Source organism: Ovis aries, chromosome 15 (genome assembly GCF_016772045.2).
Source record: "Ovis aries strain OAR_USU_Benz2616 breed Rambouillet chromosome 15, ARS-UI_Ramb_v3.0, whole genome shotgun sequence".
Classification (NCBI taxonomy): Eukaryota; Metazoa; Chordata; class Mammalia; order Artiodactyla; family Bovidae; genus Ovis; species Ovis aries.
In genome coordinates this window covers 44,189,844-44,206,379 of record NC_056068.1, presented here as the reverse complement: position 1 = coordinate 44,206,379, position 16,536 = coordinate 44,189,844, and the positions used below count along the sequence as shown (strand labels likewise).

At 44.9% G+C, this 16,536-nt stretch overlaps 1 protein-coding gene across 5 annotated transcripts in view; it reads left to right on the top strand.

Annotated features, from left to right (window-relative positions):
* Positions 1-467: 467 nt before the first annotated feature.
* The window catches only part of TUB (TUB bipartite transcription factor), a 67,558-nt gene continuing 51,489 nt past the window's right edge, over positions 468-16,536 (top strand). For 4 of the 5 annotated variants that reach the window (XM_060399356.1, XM_060399353.1, XM_060399354.1 and 1 more), the window contains exon 1: positions 983-1,120. In XM_060399356.1, coding sequence (XP_060255339.1) covers positions 987-1,120 — 134 coding nt within the window. In that variant the 5' untranslated portion in view covers positions 983-986. Of the gene's footprint in view, positions 551-982; positions 1,121-16,536 lie in introns of those variants that run through there. The other variant, XM_060399352.1, reaches the window with a different exon arrangement.

Sequence of the window (16,536 nt, the reverse complement as noted above, 5' to 3'; positions counted from 1 at the left end):
ACTGTGGTTCCCCCAGATGAGGTCTTTGTCCTTAATGTACCTGGATCTGCCAGGGTTGCCATAGTAACCACAAATGTAGGGATACATGGTCTCTGTGTTGTCATGGAAACAAACACTTGCATGTCCCTCAGTGGCATGGCTACGGAGAACTTGAGGATTCAGTCTGCTCTGAAGGGTTTGGGAGGGAGACTGTGACCAGCAGAGAGGGTTTCCATATCATAATGAATCAGTGATGGCAGCTGTTAGCCTGACTGTTGCCACGGTGATGGAGAAAGACACCGAGGTGACTGGTGCTAGCTTCAGTACTGAGCTGGTGAGATAAAGCACTGCAACCGGCTTTGTGTGCAGCCTGGACAGGACCAGACCTCAAACTCACCCCACCCTCTGGCAGCCATGGGGACAAGGACCTCTTTGCTTGCTCTTTGGGTTTGCACCCTTTTGCCAAGACAGGGATTTTGTTCCCAGGAGGCACTCCCCGGCCCATGGGATCTCAGCATTCAAAGCAACACAGGAAACCCGGGCCCCTGAAACGGGGCCACCGAAGAGATCGGTAAGCACTCAACACCCTCTCCTTTAGCCCATGGACCCCAGCCCTGTGTCCACTGCACCCGCCATGACCTCCTCCCTTTGCAGTCCCAAGGCCCTCCCTTCCCCCACCACATGGGGTCTCATGGCTGTTCCCGCCCAACATCTCAGGCTCTGGACAGGTCAGTGGGGCCCTTTGCGCCTCTGCTCACTCGAATCTCAGGGGAATCCTCCACCACGGGAGTGAGGCCCCTGCTCCTGGCTGCTCCACGCTCCTGCCCTCTGCCTCCACCCCGCCCCCATCTCCATTCTCCTGGCTTTGGTCATTATCGCCTTCCTCCTGAGCTGCTTGCCTGCTGTCCCGGGCCCCACAGAGCCAGCACCTGCCGGAAGTCCCTCCATCTGATCCCACTTAACTCCCACCGGAAGCAGCTGGGGCTGAGGCCCTGGAGGAGGCCTTGATGAGTGCACGGTCTGGCCAGGCCAGGGTCAGGAATGACGAGGTGAAGTACAAGGCCGTGGAGTCACCCCTGCTTTTTGTCCTCAGGAGAACAACCAGGAGGAAGTACTGGAAGGAAGGAAGGGAGATCGCTCGGTGAGCTGGCAGGGGAGGAGGGAGCGCTGGCTGGGGAAAGGCCCCCGACAGAAGCCTGTGTGGGGAGGGTGTGGGCAGGGGAGGGCCACGGACCCCCTATGTGCTGGGCTACGTGCGTGGGAAATGAAGTCCGGAGGAAGGTGTGACCGGAAGTGAAGTGTGCCCTCTCTGTGGCTGTGGCCTTGGTTTGCTCCTCCTGGCCCCTCATGGGGCTCTTTTTCCCAACTTCAGCCTGGCGATGCTGCCGAGAGGGCACAGAGTTCTGGGCTCCACTCCCCGGCCTGTCCTGGGTCACTTGGCCAGGCGTCCCCAGACCCACACTCTCCTTGCCCCAGGCTGGCATCCCCAAGGCCTGTCTTCATAGTCCGGAGATGGATCTTTTCTAGAACTCCTGACCAGAGCCTCCTCTGTGCCTTACTGATGGCAGGGTCCCTGGGATATATTTCCTGGCCCAGAGGACAGGCAGGAACAGCTGCCTATGAAGGAGGGAGCTTGCCTCATAGGTGAGGCCAGATGTGGGATCCCCTTCCCAGGTGCGATGTGGCTGCCAAGGGTTCCCAGAACCTGCGGAACACATCTGGTCTTCCAGGAACCAGTCCAGAGACATGGCGGGGGGGGCATTTGGGGCTCTGGTTTGCCCCCTCTGGGATGTTGGTCCTGGGTTTCTGATGAGGTCTCTGGTGAGCTGTCCTCAAAGAGGAGCTCTATGGAAAACCATGTGTCTGTGGCCCTCTGTTCTTTTCTGCACATGGCCTAAAACCAGGTTGGCTTTTTAAGCCTAAAGAAAATCTCATGAAGAGAAAGATGGGAGGCAGGGTTAGTCCTTGAGCCTACTTCAGAGGCTTCTTGGGAGGAGGCGGAGGAGGAGGGGTGTAAGGATTGAACCCCAGGGGGCACACTCTGCTGTATGACACAAATGAGGCTCGAGGACTTCAGCTCATTTGTCTTCTGCAGCTGGTGCAGTTTGAGTGATGGGAGCTGATGAGGCCCCCTCTGGCACCCCCCACCCATACACTGTCAAGGCCACAAGAACCTCTGAGATCACCCTTTGATTAACAGCAAAACGAAGCCCTCAGGGAAGGGTCACCCTGCAAGTTGACAGCAGAGTCAGGACTTGAACCCAGGCGCCCTGCTCATGGCTCTTTCTCTGCAGTGCAGGCCTGGGAGCCACCTCACTGTGTAGGAGTCAAGGGGCCTGATAGGAGTGAGTGGTCCTTTGGTTTCCTCCTGTGAATGGAGGCCCTGAGCTTACTGTGGGCTATATATCCACAGCTGATGCCTGGCTGTCGAGGACTCCTGGCCATACCAGGTTTCTGGGATGACTTTTTCTGGGGTTAGGTGCCTAACTACTTTACCCAGCACCTCCTCGCACCTCTGCTACTCTGGCTCTTCTGTGTTGAAAGGCTCTGCCAGTATCCCTTTAAAGCTGTGTTATTCAAGATGGTGCCAACAAGCGTGACATTTTGCTCCCAACAGCCAGTCCTGTATGGGCTCACGGGGTGGTGAGTAGATGGACAAGGGAGCCAGGCAGCCTCAGTGTTAAGGCTGAGTTCTGGGGACGTATCTCTGCAAGTTGGCAATAGTCATAATTGATGATAAAGTTTGATGGTCTAGCCATGGAAGGACATAGCCAGAATAAAGGAATCTTGTCACAGCGTTTTTACTGCAGGTTCTCCCAGTCATCCGGGGAGCTTCCACGTCCCTGAGGACGTTCCTCCGTACCCTGCCCTCGGAGTTTTTTGTTTTCCTCAACTCGTTGACTGTCACCTTTACTTATAGTCACCCATTACTGGGATCTTACCATCACGTGAAACTGTCCCACCTCCGAAGTCTTAATCTCTGTACCTCCAAGGCATTGTCTCCCTTTGATGCCCTGTATCAGTTCACAGTGACCTTCAGGCTCCTGCCTCCTAGTGCTTTTCCTGGCCCTGAATCAACCCTGTTCCTCCAGTCTGGACCCTATGACCTTGCTTCAGCTGTTTACCAGTCACCACCTGGCCCCTTAGTCTCCCACACCACCCCTAGAACATGGTAACTGACTGCCTTCTTTAGCCCTGACTTACAAGGAAGAGGGGCGGGTGGGAATCCCTTCATGAATGAACACTAGTCCAAATTCACGGTCCGTAGCCTCACCTGAGCCCCCAGCAGTCCTCCGGCCTGGGCCACTGCAGTGCCCCCTCAGCTGTTTCTAAGCTCTCACATAATCCCTCTATACCACAATTTCCCTTCTCATTCCTAGCAGTCAACCTGGGCTCTCTCTTTATAAAGAAAATCTGCCAGGAAGGCATTTCATTTTTTTAAACGTTTTATTTCATGTTGGTGTATAGCTGATTAACAATGTTGTGATCATTTCAGGTGAACACAAAGGGACTCAGTCATACATATACCTGGATCCATTCTGCCTGCCCCCCACCCCACCCCCAGGAAGAAATTTGTTTAACCCCTGCTCTGGGCAGCATTCCTGCATCCATGCCTATCCATGCCTCTGGCCCCCATCACACTGAGAGATGGGTGTTCCTCTTCCAGTTAGCCTCTCCACAAGAGATCTCGGACCCTCCACCTTGCCTCTCCATCCAAGTTCCCCACTCTGTTGCTTATTCCTTCTCTCCTCTGCATCTTCATTGGCCCAGCTCCTCTCCTGGCTCCTTCATTTGTAACTCAGTTAAGAAATGAAACAAGTACTTTGACTTTATAGCCTCTTCTCTCTCCTGCCATCTCAGCCAAGCCTATTAAAATCAAAGTCAGTGTTTATTATCTCCACTTCCCCACCTGCTGCTGATTAATCCTCTACAACCTGGCTTCTGCCCCCATTTCACCACCTGAGCTTCTCATCCTATCTCCAGTGGGTCTTGCTGTAAATCCCCCTGAAGCCTTTCCGTGCCTAGTTGACCTCTCAGCTGCATTTGATAGAAGGGAGTGCTCTCTGCCTTTAGAAGCTCTCTTCCTTGCATTCCATGACCACACACTCTCCTTTTCCACCTGCAGTTTTCTTCATGAGATTTTCTTCTGTTCATCCTGGAAATGCTGATGTGGTCCGAGTCTGTCCTGGGCTCTTTTCTCTCATAAACTTGTTCCTGGTGGTCTCATGGATTACCCTGGCTTCAACCTCATCTCTCACTGATGACTAGAACTGCTCCTCACACCTTTCTCCTTAATTTTACTTTTTCTGTTTAGTTCTATAAGTTTTTGCTTCATATGTATTGAAGCTTTCTTTATAGGTACATAAACATTTAAGATTGCTATGTCCTCTCAAGAACTTAACCCCTTCATCAGTAAGAAATGTCCTTTATCTATGGCGGTACTTCTTGTTCGGAAGTTCCGTTGGTCTGATGTTAATCTAGTCACTCCAGCTTTCTGTTGATTAGTGTTTGCATGGTGTATCATTTTCCATCCTTTTAACCTCTCTGACTTTAAAGTGGGTTTCTTTTAGGAATTATATCATTGTGTCATTTTTATCCAATCTGACGAATTTGACTTTTTAATTGGAATATTTACATTTACTGTTATAATATGGTTGAATTTAAATCTACCATCTTGCTATCAGTGTTCTGTTTGTCACACCCGTTCTTTTCTCTTCTTTTCCTACTTTATTTGAGATTGGATGTCTCTCATGATTCAATTTTATCTCTATTCTTAGCTTATTAGTTGTAACACATTTTTGTTTGTTTTTCTTAGTGGTTGCTCTGTTGTTCAGTTGCTCAGTCGTGTCTGACTCTTTGCGACCCCATGGACTGCAGCACGCCAGACCTCCCTGTCCTTCTCTGTCTCCCGGAGTTTCTCACACTCATGTTCATTGAGTCCATGATGCCATCCAACCATCTCATCCTCTGTCTCCCCCTTCTCCTCCTGACTTCAGACTTTGCCAGCATCAGGGGCTTTTCCAGTGAGTTGGCTCTTTGCATCAGGTGGCCAAAGTATTGGAGTTTCAGCTTCAGCACCAATGAATTCCAGTGAGTGTTCAGGGTTGATCTCCTTTAGGATTGACTGGTTTGATCTCCTTGCTGTCCAAGAGACTCTCAGGAGTCTTCTCCAGCACCATAATTTGAAAGTATCAGTTCTTCAGCACTCAGCCTTCCTTATGGTCCAACTCTCACATCCCTAAGTGGCTACTGGAAAAAGCATAACTTTGATTAAACTGACCTTTGTAGGCAAAGTGATATCTCACTTTTTAATATCCTGTCTAGGTTTGTCATAGCTTTCCTTCAAAGAAGAAAGCTTGCTCTAGGGTTTACAGTATACACTTTATACTTGCCATAAGTGAAGTGAAGTCTCTCAGTCGTGTCTGACTCTTTGCGACCCCATGAATTGCAGCATGCCAGGCCTCCCTGTCCATCACCATCTCCTGGAGTTCACTCAGACTCACGTCCATCGAGTCCATGATGCCATCCAGCCATCTCATCCTCGGTCGTCCCTTCTTCTCCTGCCCCCAATCCCTCCCAGCATCAGAGTCTTTTCCAATGAGTCAACTCTTCACATGAGGTGGCCAAAGTACTGGAGCTTTAGCTTTAGCATCATTCCTTCCAAAGAAATCCCAGGGCTGATCTCCTTCAGAATGGACTGGTTGGATCTCCTTGCAGTCCAAGGGACTCTCAAGAGTCTTCTCCAACACCACAGTTCAAAAGCATCAATTCTTTGGCGCTCAGCCTGCTTCACAGTCCAACTCTCACATCCATACATGACCACAGGAAAAACCATAGCCTTGACTAGACGGACCTTTGTTGGCAAAATAATGTCTCTGCTTTTGAATATGCTATCTAGGTTGGTCATAACTTTTCTTCCAAGGAGCAAGCGTCTTTTAATTTCATGGCTGCAATCACCATCTGCAGTGATTTTGGAGCCCCCCAAAATAAAGTCTGACACTGTTTCCACTGTTTCCCCATCTATTTCCCATGAAGTGATGGGACCAGATGCCATGATCTTCGTTTTCTGAATGTTGAGCTTTAAGCCAACTTTTTCACTCTCCTCTTTCCCTTTCATCAAGAGGCTTTTTAGTTCCTCTTCACTTTCTGCCATAAGGGTGGTGTCATCTGCATATCTGAGGTTATTGATATAACCCTTGCCATAGTCTACCTTAAAATGTTACAGTACTTCATGAATATCTTAAGAAACTTGCTACAGTATACTTCAGTTCCCCCTTCTTGTCTTTTGAGCTGTTGTTGTCATGCATTTTGCTTTTACTTATAAACCCAAATATCGGTTTATTATTTTTGCTTTAAACAGTGAATTATCTTTAAAAAACAACTTCTGAGGGATAAAGCTTATATACCATATAATTCACCTGTTTATAGTGTACAATTCCATGTGTTTTAAGTTGTACAGCCAACACTACAATCAATTTGAGAACATTTCCGTTTACCCCATCTCCCCAGAAAACTCATGCCCATTAGTAGTCATTCCTCTTTCCTGTAGCCACACACAACTAGCCTTGCACAACTAGCCTTTCCCCTAGCCTTGCACAACTGCTGATTTACCCTCTGTCTGTAGATTTGCCTATTGTGGGTATTTCATATAATGGAATCCTAAGTGGCCTTCTGTGACTGGCTTCTTTCAAACATATCACAGTGTGTTGAGGGTTCATCCATGATTTACCCTCTGTCTCTGTAGATTTGCCTATTGTGGGTATTTCATATAATGGAATCCTAAGTGGCCTTTTGTGACTGGCTTCTTTCAAACATCACAGTGTGTTCAAGGTTCATCCATGTTGTGTCATGTCTCAATACTGCATTTCGTTTCATTGCCAAATGATATTCGATTGTCTGGATTTACCACATTTGTTTATCCATTCATTGGTTGATGGACATACACATTTTCCCGCTTTTTAGCTATTATGAATGATGTTGCTGTGAATATTTGCAGACATGCTTCATTTCTCTTGGGTACATGCCTAGTAGTAGAACTTTTGGAAGACTGTATGTTCCACCTTTTGAGCAACTGCCAGGCTATTTTCCAAAGTGGCTGGACCAATTCACATTCCCACCAGCAGTGTATGTGTAAGAGATCTAGTTTCTCCACTTTCCTGCCAATACATGTTTTAGCTGTGGTATTGACTAAATAATCATCCTAGTGAGTCTAAAGTGGTATCTCATTGTGGTTTTGACTTCTCTCTCCCTAATGACTAATCATGAGTGATAATGTGCCCATAGGCCATTTGTGTGTCTTCCTTGGAAAAATGTCTGTTCAAATCCTTTGCTCATTTTTAAATGGACTATTTGTCTTGTTACTGAGTTGTAAACATTCTTTTTGTATTTTAGATGAAAATCCTTAATCAGATAATGATTTGCAAATATTTTATGTCATTCTTCGGATTGCTTTTCACTTTATAATGGTGTCCTTTACAACACAAAAGTTTTGAATTTTGATGAAGTCTAATTTATCTGTTTTGTTGTTGTTGCTTGTGCTTTTGGCGTTGTATCTGATTGCTTAATATAAGGTCACAAAGATTTATGTTTTCCTCTGAGAACTTTATAGTTTTAGCTCTTACACTAAGGTCTTTCATTAATTTTGAGTTAGTTTTTGTATATAGTATGCGGTAGAGGGATCCCAGGCTTTTCTCATTTTGGATATTTAGTTTTTCCTGATATCATGTGCTGAAAAAAACTAATTTTTCTCCTATTGAGCGGTCTTGGCATCCTTGCCAAAAATCAACTGACTGTAAATGTGGGTTTATTTCTGAACTCTCAGTTCTACTGTGTTGATTTATGAGTCTGACCTTATACAGTCTTGATTACTATGGTTTCATAGTAAGTTTTGAAATTAGGAAGTATGAGCTCTCCAAATTTGTCTTTTTTCAAAATTGTTTTGGCTGTGTGCTAGGTCCCTTGAATTTCTGTATGAACTTTAGGACCAGCTTGTTAATTTCTGCAAAGAAACCAGCTGGTATTTTGATTGGAGATTGTGTTGAATCTGTAGGTCAATTTGAGGAATATTGCTATCTTAACAACATTGAATCTTCTGATCCATAAACACAGGATATCTTGTAATTTATTTAGGTCTTCTTAATTTCTTTGAAAGAAGTTTGTGGTTTTCAATGAACAATCTATACTTGTTTTAAAAAAATTTATTCTTAAGTATTTTTTGATGCTTTTGTAAATAGAGTTATTCTTTCATGTTTTGGGTTGTTCACTGTAAGTGTATAGAAATGTTACAAATTTTGTATATTGGTCTTATATCCTGCAAGCTTGCTGAACTTGTTTATTAGTTCTAATGGTTTTTAGTAGATCCCTTAGATTTTCTTTATACAGTCATGTCATCTATAAATAGAGATAATTTTACTTCTTCCTTTCTAACCTGGAGCCTTTATTTCATTTTCTTGCCTATTCATCTTGGCTAGAACCTCCAGTACAGCGTTGACTAGATTTGTTTTGATCCTGTTGGGAATGCATTCAGCCTTTTACTTCTATGTATGATGTTAGTTTTGGTTTTCCATAAGATGCTCCTTGTCAGATTCAGGAAATCCTCTGCCATTTTTTTCTTTGTTTCTGTTTGCAGTATCTGCCACTCCATCCATTGTTCTGGCTGCTTTTATGATGTTCTCTTGATCCTTGGCTTTCAACAGTTTGATTATGGAGTATCTTGGTACAGTCTTTTTCATGTTCTGCTTGAGGTCTTACGACCATGCCGTGTAACTCTGCTAAGAATGATCCTATTCTCTCATCCATTTTAAAAATGATTTATATACTTTACTGTTGTTTGATTACAAGCTCCATGAAGGCAGGGGCTATGTCTGTTTTTTTCACTCTCTGTCCTCAGCCTGTAGTGCATGTACACAGTAAGCACTCAATAAACGTTGACTGGACAATAATAACCAAAATTTCCTGAGGATTTACAGTATGCTAAGCCATTTACATATATTAACTCATAAAAAGTTGCAACTGCCCTGTGAGGTAGGTACTGTTGTCATTCACAATATGAGGTGAAGAAACTGGGACACAGAGTGGTTAAGTAAATTGGTCTAGGTCACATCGTTATATAACTGGTGAGGCAAGCTTTCAAAGGGGTGTACCCTTAATCATTATTGAATGAACGAATGAATATTTTGATATAGTGTCTACAAAAGGGGAACACAATAGGTAAAAGTATAGTTCCTAAAACAATCATCAGAACATCAGACTTTCTATAATTTTGAGTATCCATACACAATGTTAATTAATCTCTCTATATTATATAAGTATAATATTAAATATAATATGCAATTAAATGTAATAATTCTGTAAGTATTAAGTGTTACGTAATGCTCACATATAGTATATATCATCACTATTAACACTATGATCTTACTGCCTGCCGGGCTTTGTGTCTAGTGTTTTATGTAAATTGCTTTATTTAATATTCATAATTCAGTGAAATTGGTGTTAGAATCCCTGTGGTATAACTAAGGCTCAGAAAGGTCAAGCCCAAGGTCACAGAGCTTATCACAAAGCCAAATTTGAGCCCCTGTCTATTTGACGCCATATCTGTGCTCTTAAGGCCTTTGCTGTACTCCCCTCTCCAGCCTGGCTGAAGCAGGGGCTGCCTTGGGCTTTCCAAGCTCTCGCTCTTCCAGGAAACTCCCAAATCCTAGGGCCTGGTCCCCACTTCACAGCACTATCCAAGGGGACCACCTGTGCCCCGGGCAGTTTCTCCAGCCCCTGTCCAGGAGGGAGAGGTGACACTTTGTCAGTTCAGACACTGTGATGCGTCGTCCTAGTCCCTTAGAACCTGAGGGGTGCCATATTGGAACCCATCCTAGACCAACTAAATCAGAACCTCAGGGAGGAGGCGCAGGAATCTGAACTTTTAAACAGCTCCCCAGGTGACTCTGATGTCTAGACTGGTTTGGGAACCACTGACCCAGGCTCAGGAAAGAGGAAATGGATACTCCTTAGGAAAAGAAGTGGGGACTCTTTCCCAGACCAACTTTACACTACCTTTTAGAAACACAGTGGCCTCATGTAGTGTGAACATATATTGGAAAATAATATTAGAAAACCTTGTAGTAAATTTGGAATACATAAAACAATATAAAGAAGAAACATAAGATTACCTATAATCCTAACACCTAGAGGCAACTCCTGTTAACATTTTGATTCATTTCTCTTTTTAAACTCTTTTTTGAAGTGTATATTTGTACACATAAGAATGCACAACTATTAGGGACACAGCTTATAATGAATTTTCACAGCTGAACACAGTTATGTTAACAAAACCCAGACCAAGGAACAAAACATCAAGAGCACTCAGGAAACTCCCTTTGAACTCCTTTCTGGCAACCTCTCCCTCCAAAGCGAGTAACAGTGAAAGTCGCTCAGTCGTGTCTGACTCTTTGTGACCCCATGGACTATACAGTTCATGGAATTCTCCAAGCCAGAATACTGAAGTCGGTAGCCTTTCCCTTCTCCAGGAGATCTTCCCAACGCAGGGATCGAACCTAGGTCTCCTGCATTGCAGGTGGGTTCTTTACCAGCTGAGCCACCAGGGAAGCCCAAAGCAGTTAAACCGACTTCTAACATTACTAGTTAATTTTGCCTATTGTTCAGTCATCAAGTTCTGTCTGACTCCTTGCGACCTCATGGACTGTAGCACACCAGGTCTCCCTGTCCCTCACCATCTCCCAAAGTTTGCTCAAACTCATGTCCATTGGATCAGTGATGCAATCCAATAATCTCATCCTCTGTTGCTCTCTTCTCCTCCTGCCTTCAGTTTTCCCCAGCATCTGTATTCTTTCCTTGAGAACCCCATGAACTGTATAATTTTGCCTATGATTGATATTTAAATAAATGGATAATTTCTTATCTCCTCTTTGAGTCTGGCTTGTTTTGCTGATATTATACTTGTGGGCTTCATCTGTGTTAAGAATGTAGAGTAGTTCATTTTTGCTTCTGTATAGTATTTGTGTGACTGTAGCGCGGTTTATGTGTCCATTTTAGTGTCGATGGCATTTAGGGAGCTGAAAGTGTTTGGCAACTGTGACTAGTGCTGCTATGAACCTTCTTGTGCCTTTCTGTTGCTGCTCGTGTGTTTGCATGTCTGTGAGGTATGCACCTAGGAGTGGAGTTGCTGAGTTTTACATTCAGCTCTAGCAGATACTGCCCAAGTTTTTCAAAATGGCCCTACAAATGCACCTTTGCCAGCAGGATATGAGTTCTGCTTGTGCACGTCCTCACCAAAACTGTCTTATTTTAGCCATCCCGGTGAGTGCATAGTGTGTGATATTGTGGGTTTCCTTTGCATTTCCTTGGTGAATACTGAAATTGAGCATCTTTTCCTTCATGGTTTTTGGTTTTTTGGGCTGCAACTTGCGGCTTATGGGATCTTAATTCCCTGACCGGGGATTGAATCTGGGCCCATAGCAATGAAAGCACCGAGTTCTAACCACTGGACCATCAGGAAATTCCCACCCTTCATATATTTATTTTTAATCTTTTACTCTGTGTTCACCTCTGGCAACCCTTAGTTCATTTAAAAAGAAAAACAGAAAAAGATAGACACCTCCAAACCATAAAACAAAAGAAAAATCTGATCAAGTAAAATAAAAACCAGAGTAAAATACTATGTTGTTTTTCCCTTCAGTGAAGTCTGTCAATTAAAAATAAACGCTGTCTGACTTTCAGACCTTAAAGAAAATATATGCTTTGCTGTTGTTCCATCTTTTAGCTCTTGATTCCTGTGCTTCTCTCAACCACTTAATTTTCACTTGCTTTACTGACAGCATTTGTATCTTTGGGAGTGGGGGATGCAATTTTATAAACTTTGCACTAATATTCTTCAAAGAAAAGCTATTGTGACAAAGGAGAAACTTAAATTCAGGCTGAGAGAGGGAAGCCTTGGGTAGCCAATGCCCAGAACAAGTTACTGTCATTCCCTAGGAAACAGTAGAAGCTTTGTAGAGTGAAGCAGAAGTCAAATTGTGGACCCAGCAGAGCGAATTCTAGAAATAAGGTTGTTTTGTTTTGTGCTGCTATGCAGAAATTGTTTGTTAATTGAAAAACGGATTTAAATTTTCTTTAGATGCTTTAGGAAAAAAATCTTCCTGGGCATTATCTGAAAAAATATACAGATTGAATTTATCCACAAGACAATTATATATGTTCATGTGTACAGATATCCTTTTCAGAGTTGTGCAGACTGACATCTAAAGTTTTCTTGTAGCATGTCTTCCCATATCATTTAACACTTAAAACTTTTAGTGTCTCTAGAAAAGCTTTTTTAATGGACTTACTGAAACTTATTTAATCACTCTCCTGTTTTGGTTATTTCAATAGCTTCTAAATTCTCAATGATGAACGTCCTTATTGTAAATTTCCATGCTCACTTAGATTACTTTCTTAGAATAGCTTCAGAGAAGCGAAATTAATGGCTCAGAAGAGTGAATGTCTTTAACGGTCTCTGATACATCAGTGTGAGCCATTTCTTCTGGAGAGAGCATCATTCAGCAATATATGACGATAGATGACACGCCACCCCCTTGGATGTCCACCAACTTTGCTCTCACTTCAGTGTCTCTTGCCGTATGAGAAGGCTGCTGTTTGAACCTTATAAAATCTGTTTGGCTTCTGGATTTAGGTACTTGCTTAGAGCAGCTCCTCTACTCTACACATGATTGGAACACTATTATCTAATATTTTTTCCTTGTAGAAATGTTTTCCTTTTCGCATAAACCTTAATCCATCTATTATTTGTTTTTGTGTCTGATATGAAGTAGGGATACACTGTTTTCCCCCAGATAGCAAGTTGATCTCTAAAGCATTTGGCAAATAGTGCAACATTTCTTCAGTCTTTTGAAAGGCCGTCTTTATCATAAACCAATTTCCTCTGCAGACATGGGTCTCTTTCCACAGTGCATTAGTCTGTTTGGTCATTCTCGAGCCAGTACCATTATTTTGGTTGTTTCAGAGTTTTAGTACAGTTTGAGAACTGGTATGACAAATGCCTTCATATTCTTGTTCTTTTATAAAGTTTTCTTGGATATCTTGGGGAAATTGGCTTATTTTTTCCAGGTGAATTTTGGGATATATTTGTTCAATTAAAAAAATTCTGCATTGGTGATTAGAATGGCATCAAACCTATAAATTCATTTGTAGACATGAATACCAAAAGTATAATACCAGACAGGAACAGAGGATTCATCTCCTTAAATCAGGAGTGTTCGTATAGGTAAGATTTCTTGTCTTTTGTTTTAGAATTTTAGTATGTTTTCATGTATATGTGAGACATTCCTTGTGAAGTTTTTCTGGATATGTGAATAGGCTAGAATCTCTTGTTTTATATTTATAACTAGATGTTTCTGATATGTAAGATAACTATGTAAGTCAGTGTGTCAGAACTGGAGTAGGTGTGTCAGAACTGAAGGATCAGGGTGTAGCCTCATCCTCACTGAGCCCGGGAGACCCGAGGCCTGAGGAGTAGGGTCTTGCCTCTGGTCACAAGGTGAATCTGGAGCCCAGGAGTAGATTCCCAGCTTGTGTCCCCTAGAAACCACCTAAGTTAGATGGAGAGAAGGGCTCATTGTAACTCAGTAATCAGGGAGCCAACTGCTGTTGCCATGGAAACCTAGTGGCTTCATCTTGTGGGAGGACCAGAATGTGGAGTCTAGAGAGAACAGACTGCATTAGGATGGGACCAGTCTAGGGTGTGTGTGTGCGTGTGTCTGTGTGTGTGTGTGTGTATGTATGAGGCGGGGGGCAGAGAAAGGGAAGGGAAACACTTTCTAAGGAGAGAGAGGTACCCACCTCATCATTGTCTACTAAGGTCTGGTGCCATACTCTAGATTGACACTGGGTGGTGCTGTAAGAAGGGGTGTCCAAGGCTGCTCTTAGAGTGAGCTGGAAGCACTCTAGGCAGAAGTGCTAGCATCTGCCCATCGTAGGACCTGGAGTCCAGCTGGCATCTGCTGGTCACTGGTTCTTCCTCCCTCGAGGCCCAAAGGGAGGCCCCACCCAGGCCACACAGACCCTGAGATGATGGCAGAAGAGCCTGACCTCTCACCCCAAGACTCATCTCCACTGACAGTGGGCCAGGGGGCAAGGACAGTGCAGGAGTCCACAGGGTGATGGTCAGGAGGGGTGGACAGGGCCTCACCTGCAGATGGCGCTCAGGGTTGGGACAGCCAAGGCCAGCACGTGATTCACAGCCTCAGTCTGGCAAGACTCAGGCAGGGGAGGCCCGCGGGTCCTGGGAGCATCTGTGGAGTTTGTAGCTGGGAGTCCTTACTTCCCTGCTCGCCTTGCCCCCTGCTCCTGCCCCCCTGGGTCCTGAGCCTCCCCGCCAGCCCAGGAGAGCCTGAGCCCAGAACTAACTGCCCCTGAGCAAGGGCCGCAGGACCCAGGGAGGCTCTCCCCGGGCAGGCATGGGATGAGCTTCTGGAAGCAGGCGGGGTGCTTCATTTGGGAGGTGGGGTGCTGGGGAGAGAGGAAGGAGGTGGGCTGCACCCGTGGTGCCCAGGGCTGGGTCTGAAGGACCCAGAAGTGTTGAGCGAGCAGCGCTTGTCCATCCCTTCCCTGTCCCTCCTCATCCCTGTGCCCCAAGGAGGCCTGACCTCTGGGAATGGAGCTGTGACCCCAGGGAGGCTCCCTCCAGCTTTCCCACCCCTTGCTGTCAGGGTCACCCTCATGATTGATCTAGGAGGTGGGCTTAGAGTTCTGGCAGGGGTTGGGGGGAGTCTCCTGCCTTGGAATGTGGGGGTGATACGAGGATGCCTGAAGTATGAGCTCTGTGTGTGGGGTGGCCGGTCTAAGTGCCTGTGCAGAGTGATCATGGAAAGAGATGAGGCAGGTGATGGTGAACACATGTGCATGGTGTGTGTGTGTGTGTGTGCGTGGTGGGGAAAGAAGTGTGTGTGGTCTGTCTGGAATGGTGGAGGTATGTGATGGGCTGGTATAGTATCCACTGATGTGTGAAATGCCTTGAGTAGGAGGCTGACAGGTCTTTGTTGGAGGGTATGCACATATGAAGTACATGAAGGAATTTCAAGTACATATGTGTGTGTGGGTATTGTGTGTGACAGTTGGGTGCAGGGATAGTGGGTGTGTGTGAAATAGAGCTGGAGGCAAAATATGTTTGTGGAGTGTCCAAGGTGGTGTGTGGGAGGCAGCTGTACACATGTGAGCCTGACTATGCTGGAAGAGCTGGCATGTTAGTATATGTGGCTTGGCGGGGGGAGGGCTATATGTGGCTCCAAAATTGTGAGCATGGTGTGTCCCAGTTAGTGTGTGCTGGAGGAGTAATGAAAACGAACTAGCATGTGAGAATGTGGAGTGTGTGTGAAGAAGGGACAGGTGTTGGTGGCCGTGGTCTTGTTTCTCCAAGCTGAGGAACCTGAAGCTCACGTAGGGAAATAAGCATGGCCCTATGCCTAGCAGCTCACAACCCAGACTCGTGAGGGTTGAGGGGAGACTGGCCCCTCTGGTGGCCTGGTGCTGGTGGGTTATGGCCGGTCATGTTCAGTCCCTTAGGGTTATTGTCCTGGAGCTGGCTCCCACACCCCATGAGGACCAATTGTGCAATAAAGAAAAAATGTTGTAAGCCAGCTGCTAAATATAGCTGTTATTGACACTTAAATAATATAAACGTAAAATTAAATTATGTTTTTAAAAAAAGGTATAAATACTCAAAACTCCCCACTTTGTAAGTTTTTTCCTACGCTGGACTGCATCCCCAGTGCAGCCACTCTTGTGGCTGGTCTTGTTGTGAAGCACTGCCTTGCATCTGTTCCTGACTCCACATTCAGTCATGTCTCAGAATGCAAGTATTCCTTCCCCAGAAGTCAACAGATGCTATAAGTTAAGACTTGATTTATTCTTTTGTTGATGGTCTAGACTTCAGAAAGGGACAGAAAACAGTTTTATGAGTGCAGATCAGATTTTCAAGTTTGAAATGTGTGCGGCTGCTTCATTGTTCGATAGTTAGTGCTGTTGACAATTTTTTTTAAGTATTCAAAAACTGTTTACCGATTCAGCAAAGAAGCCGCTCACATCACTGGTGAATGGCTGATGTTTTGACACGTCTTCATTGTTTCACCTTCATCTTACTTTTTAAACAAAATTATCAACCAACATGCGCATCAGAACTATACCATCTATCACTGCAATAGGTTGGCTCCAGCTAAAGAGGAAAGCAGAAATCAATGAATGCATTGATTTGGGGGACAGTCAACTGGCTATATGGAATTTTTATTTGTAAATTATGTGCTGTACATCCTTTATATCAGCAAAATTTATGATAAGCTTATGTATGTAGGCATGCAGATGTTTTTTGGCGAGCCGGGTATTAAGCATGACTAGAGCTCTCAGTAGGTCCTACCCCCTCTACACATGTCTCCCTTACTGTACATGGGGTGAGGGGAACGGTGCGGGTGCAACCTCAGAGACACTGGGAGCCGCTTCTCAGATTCCCAGACAAGCTGCAGCAGCTCACTGGCTCAGCTGTGACCTCCTCCTGCT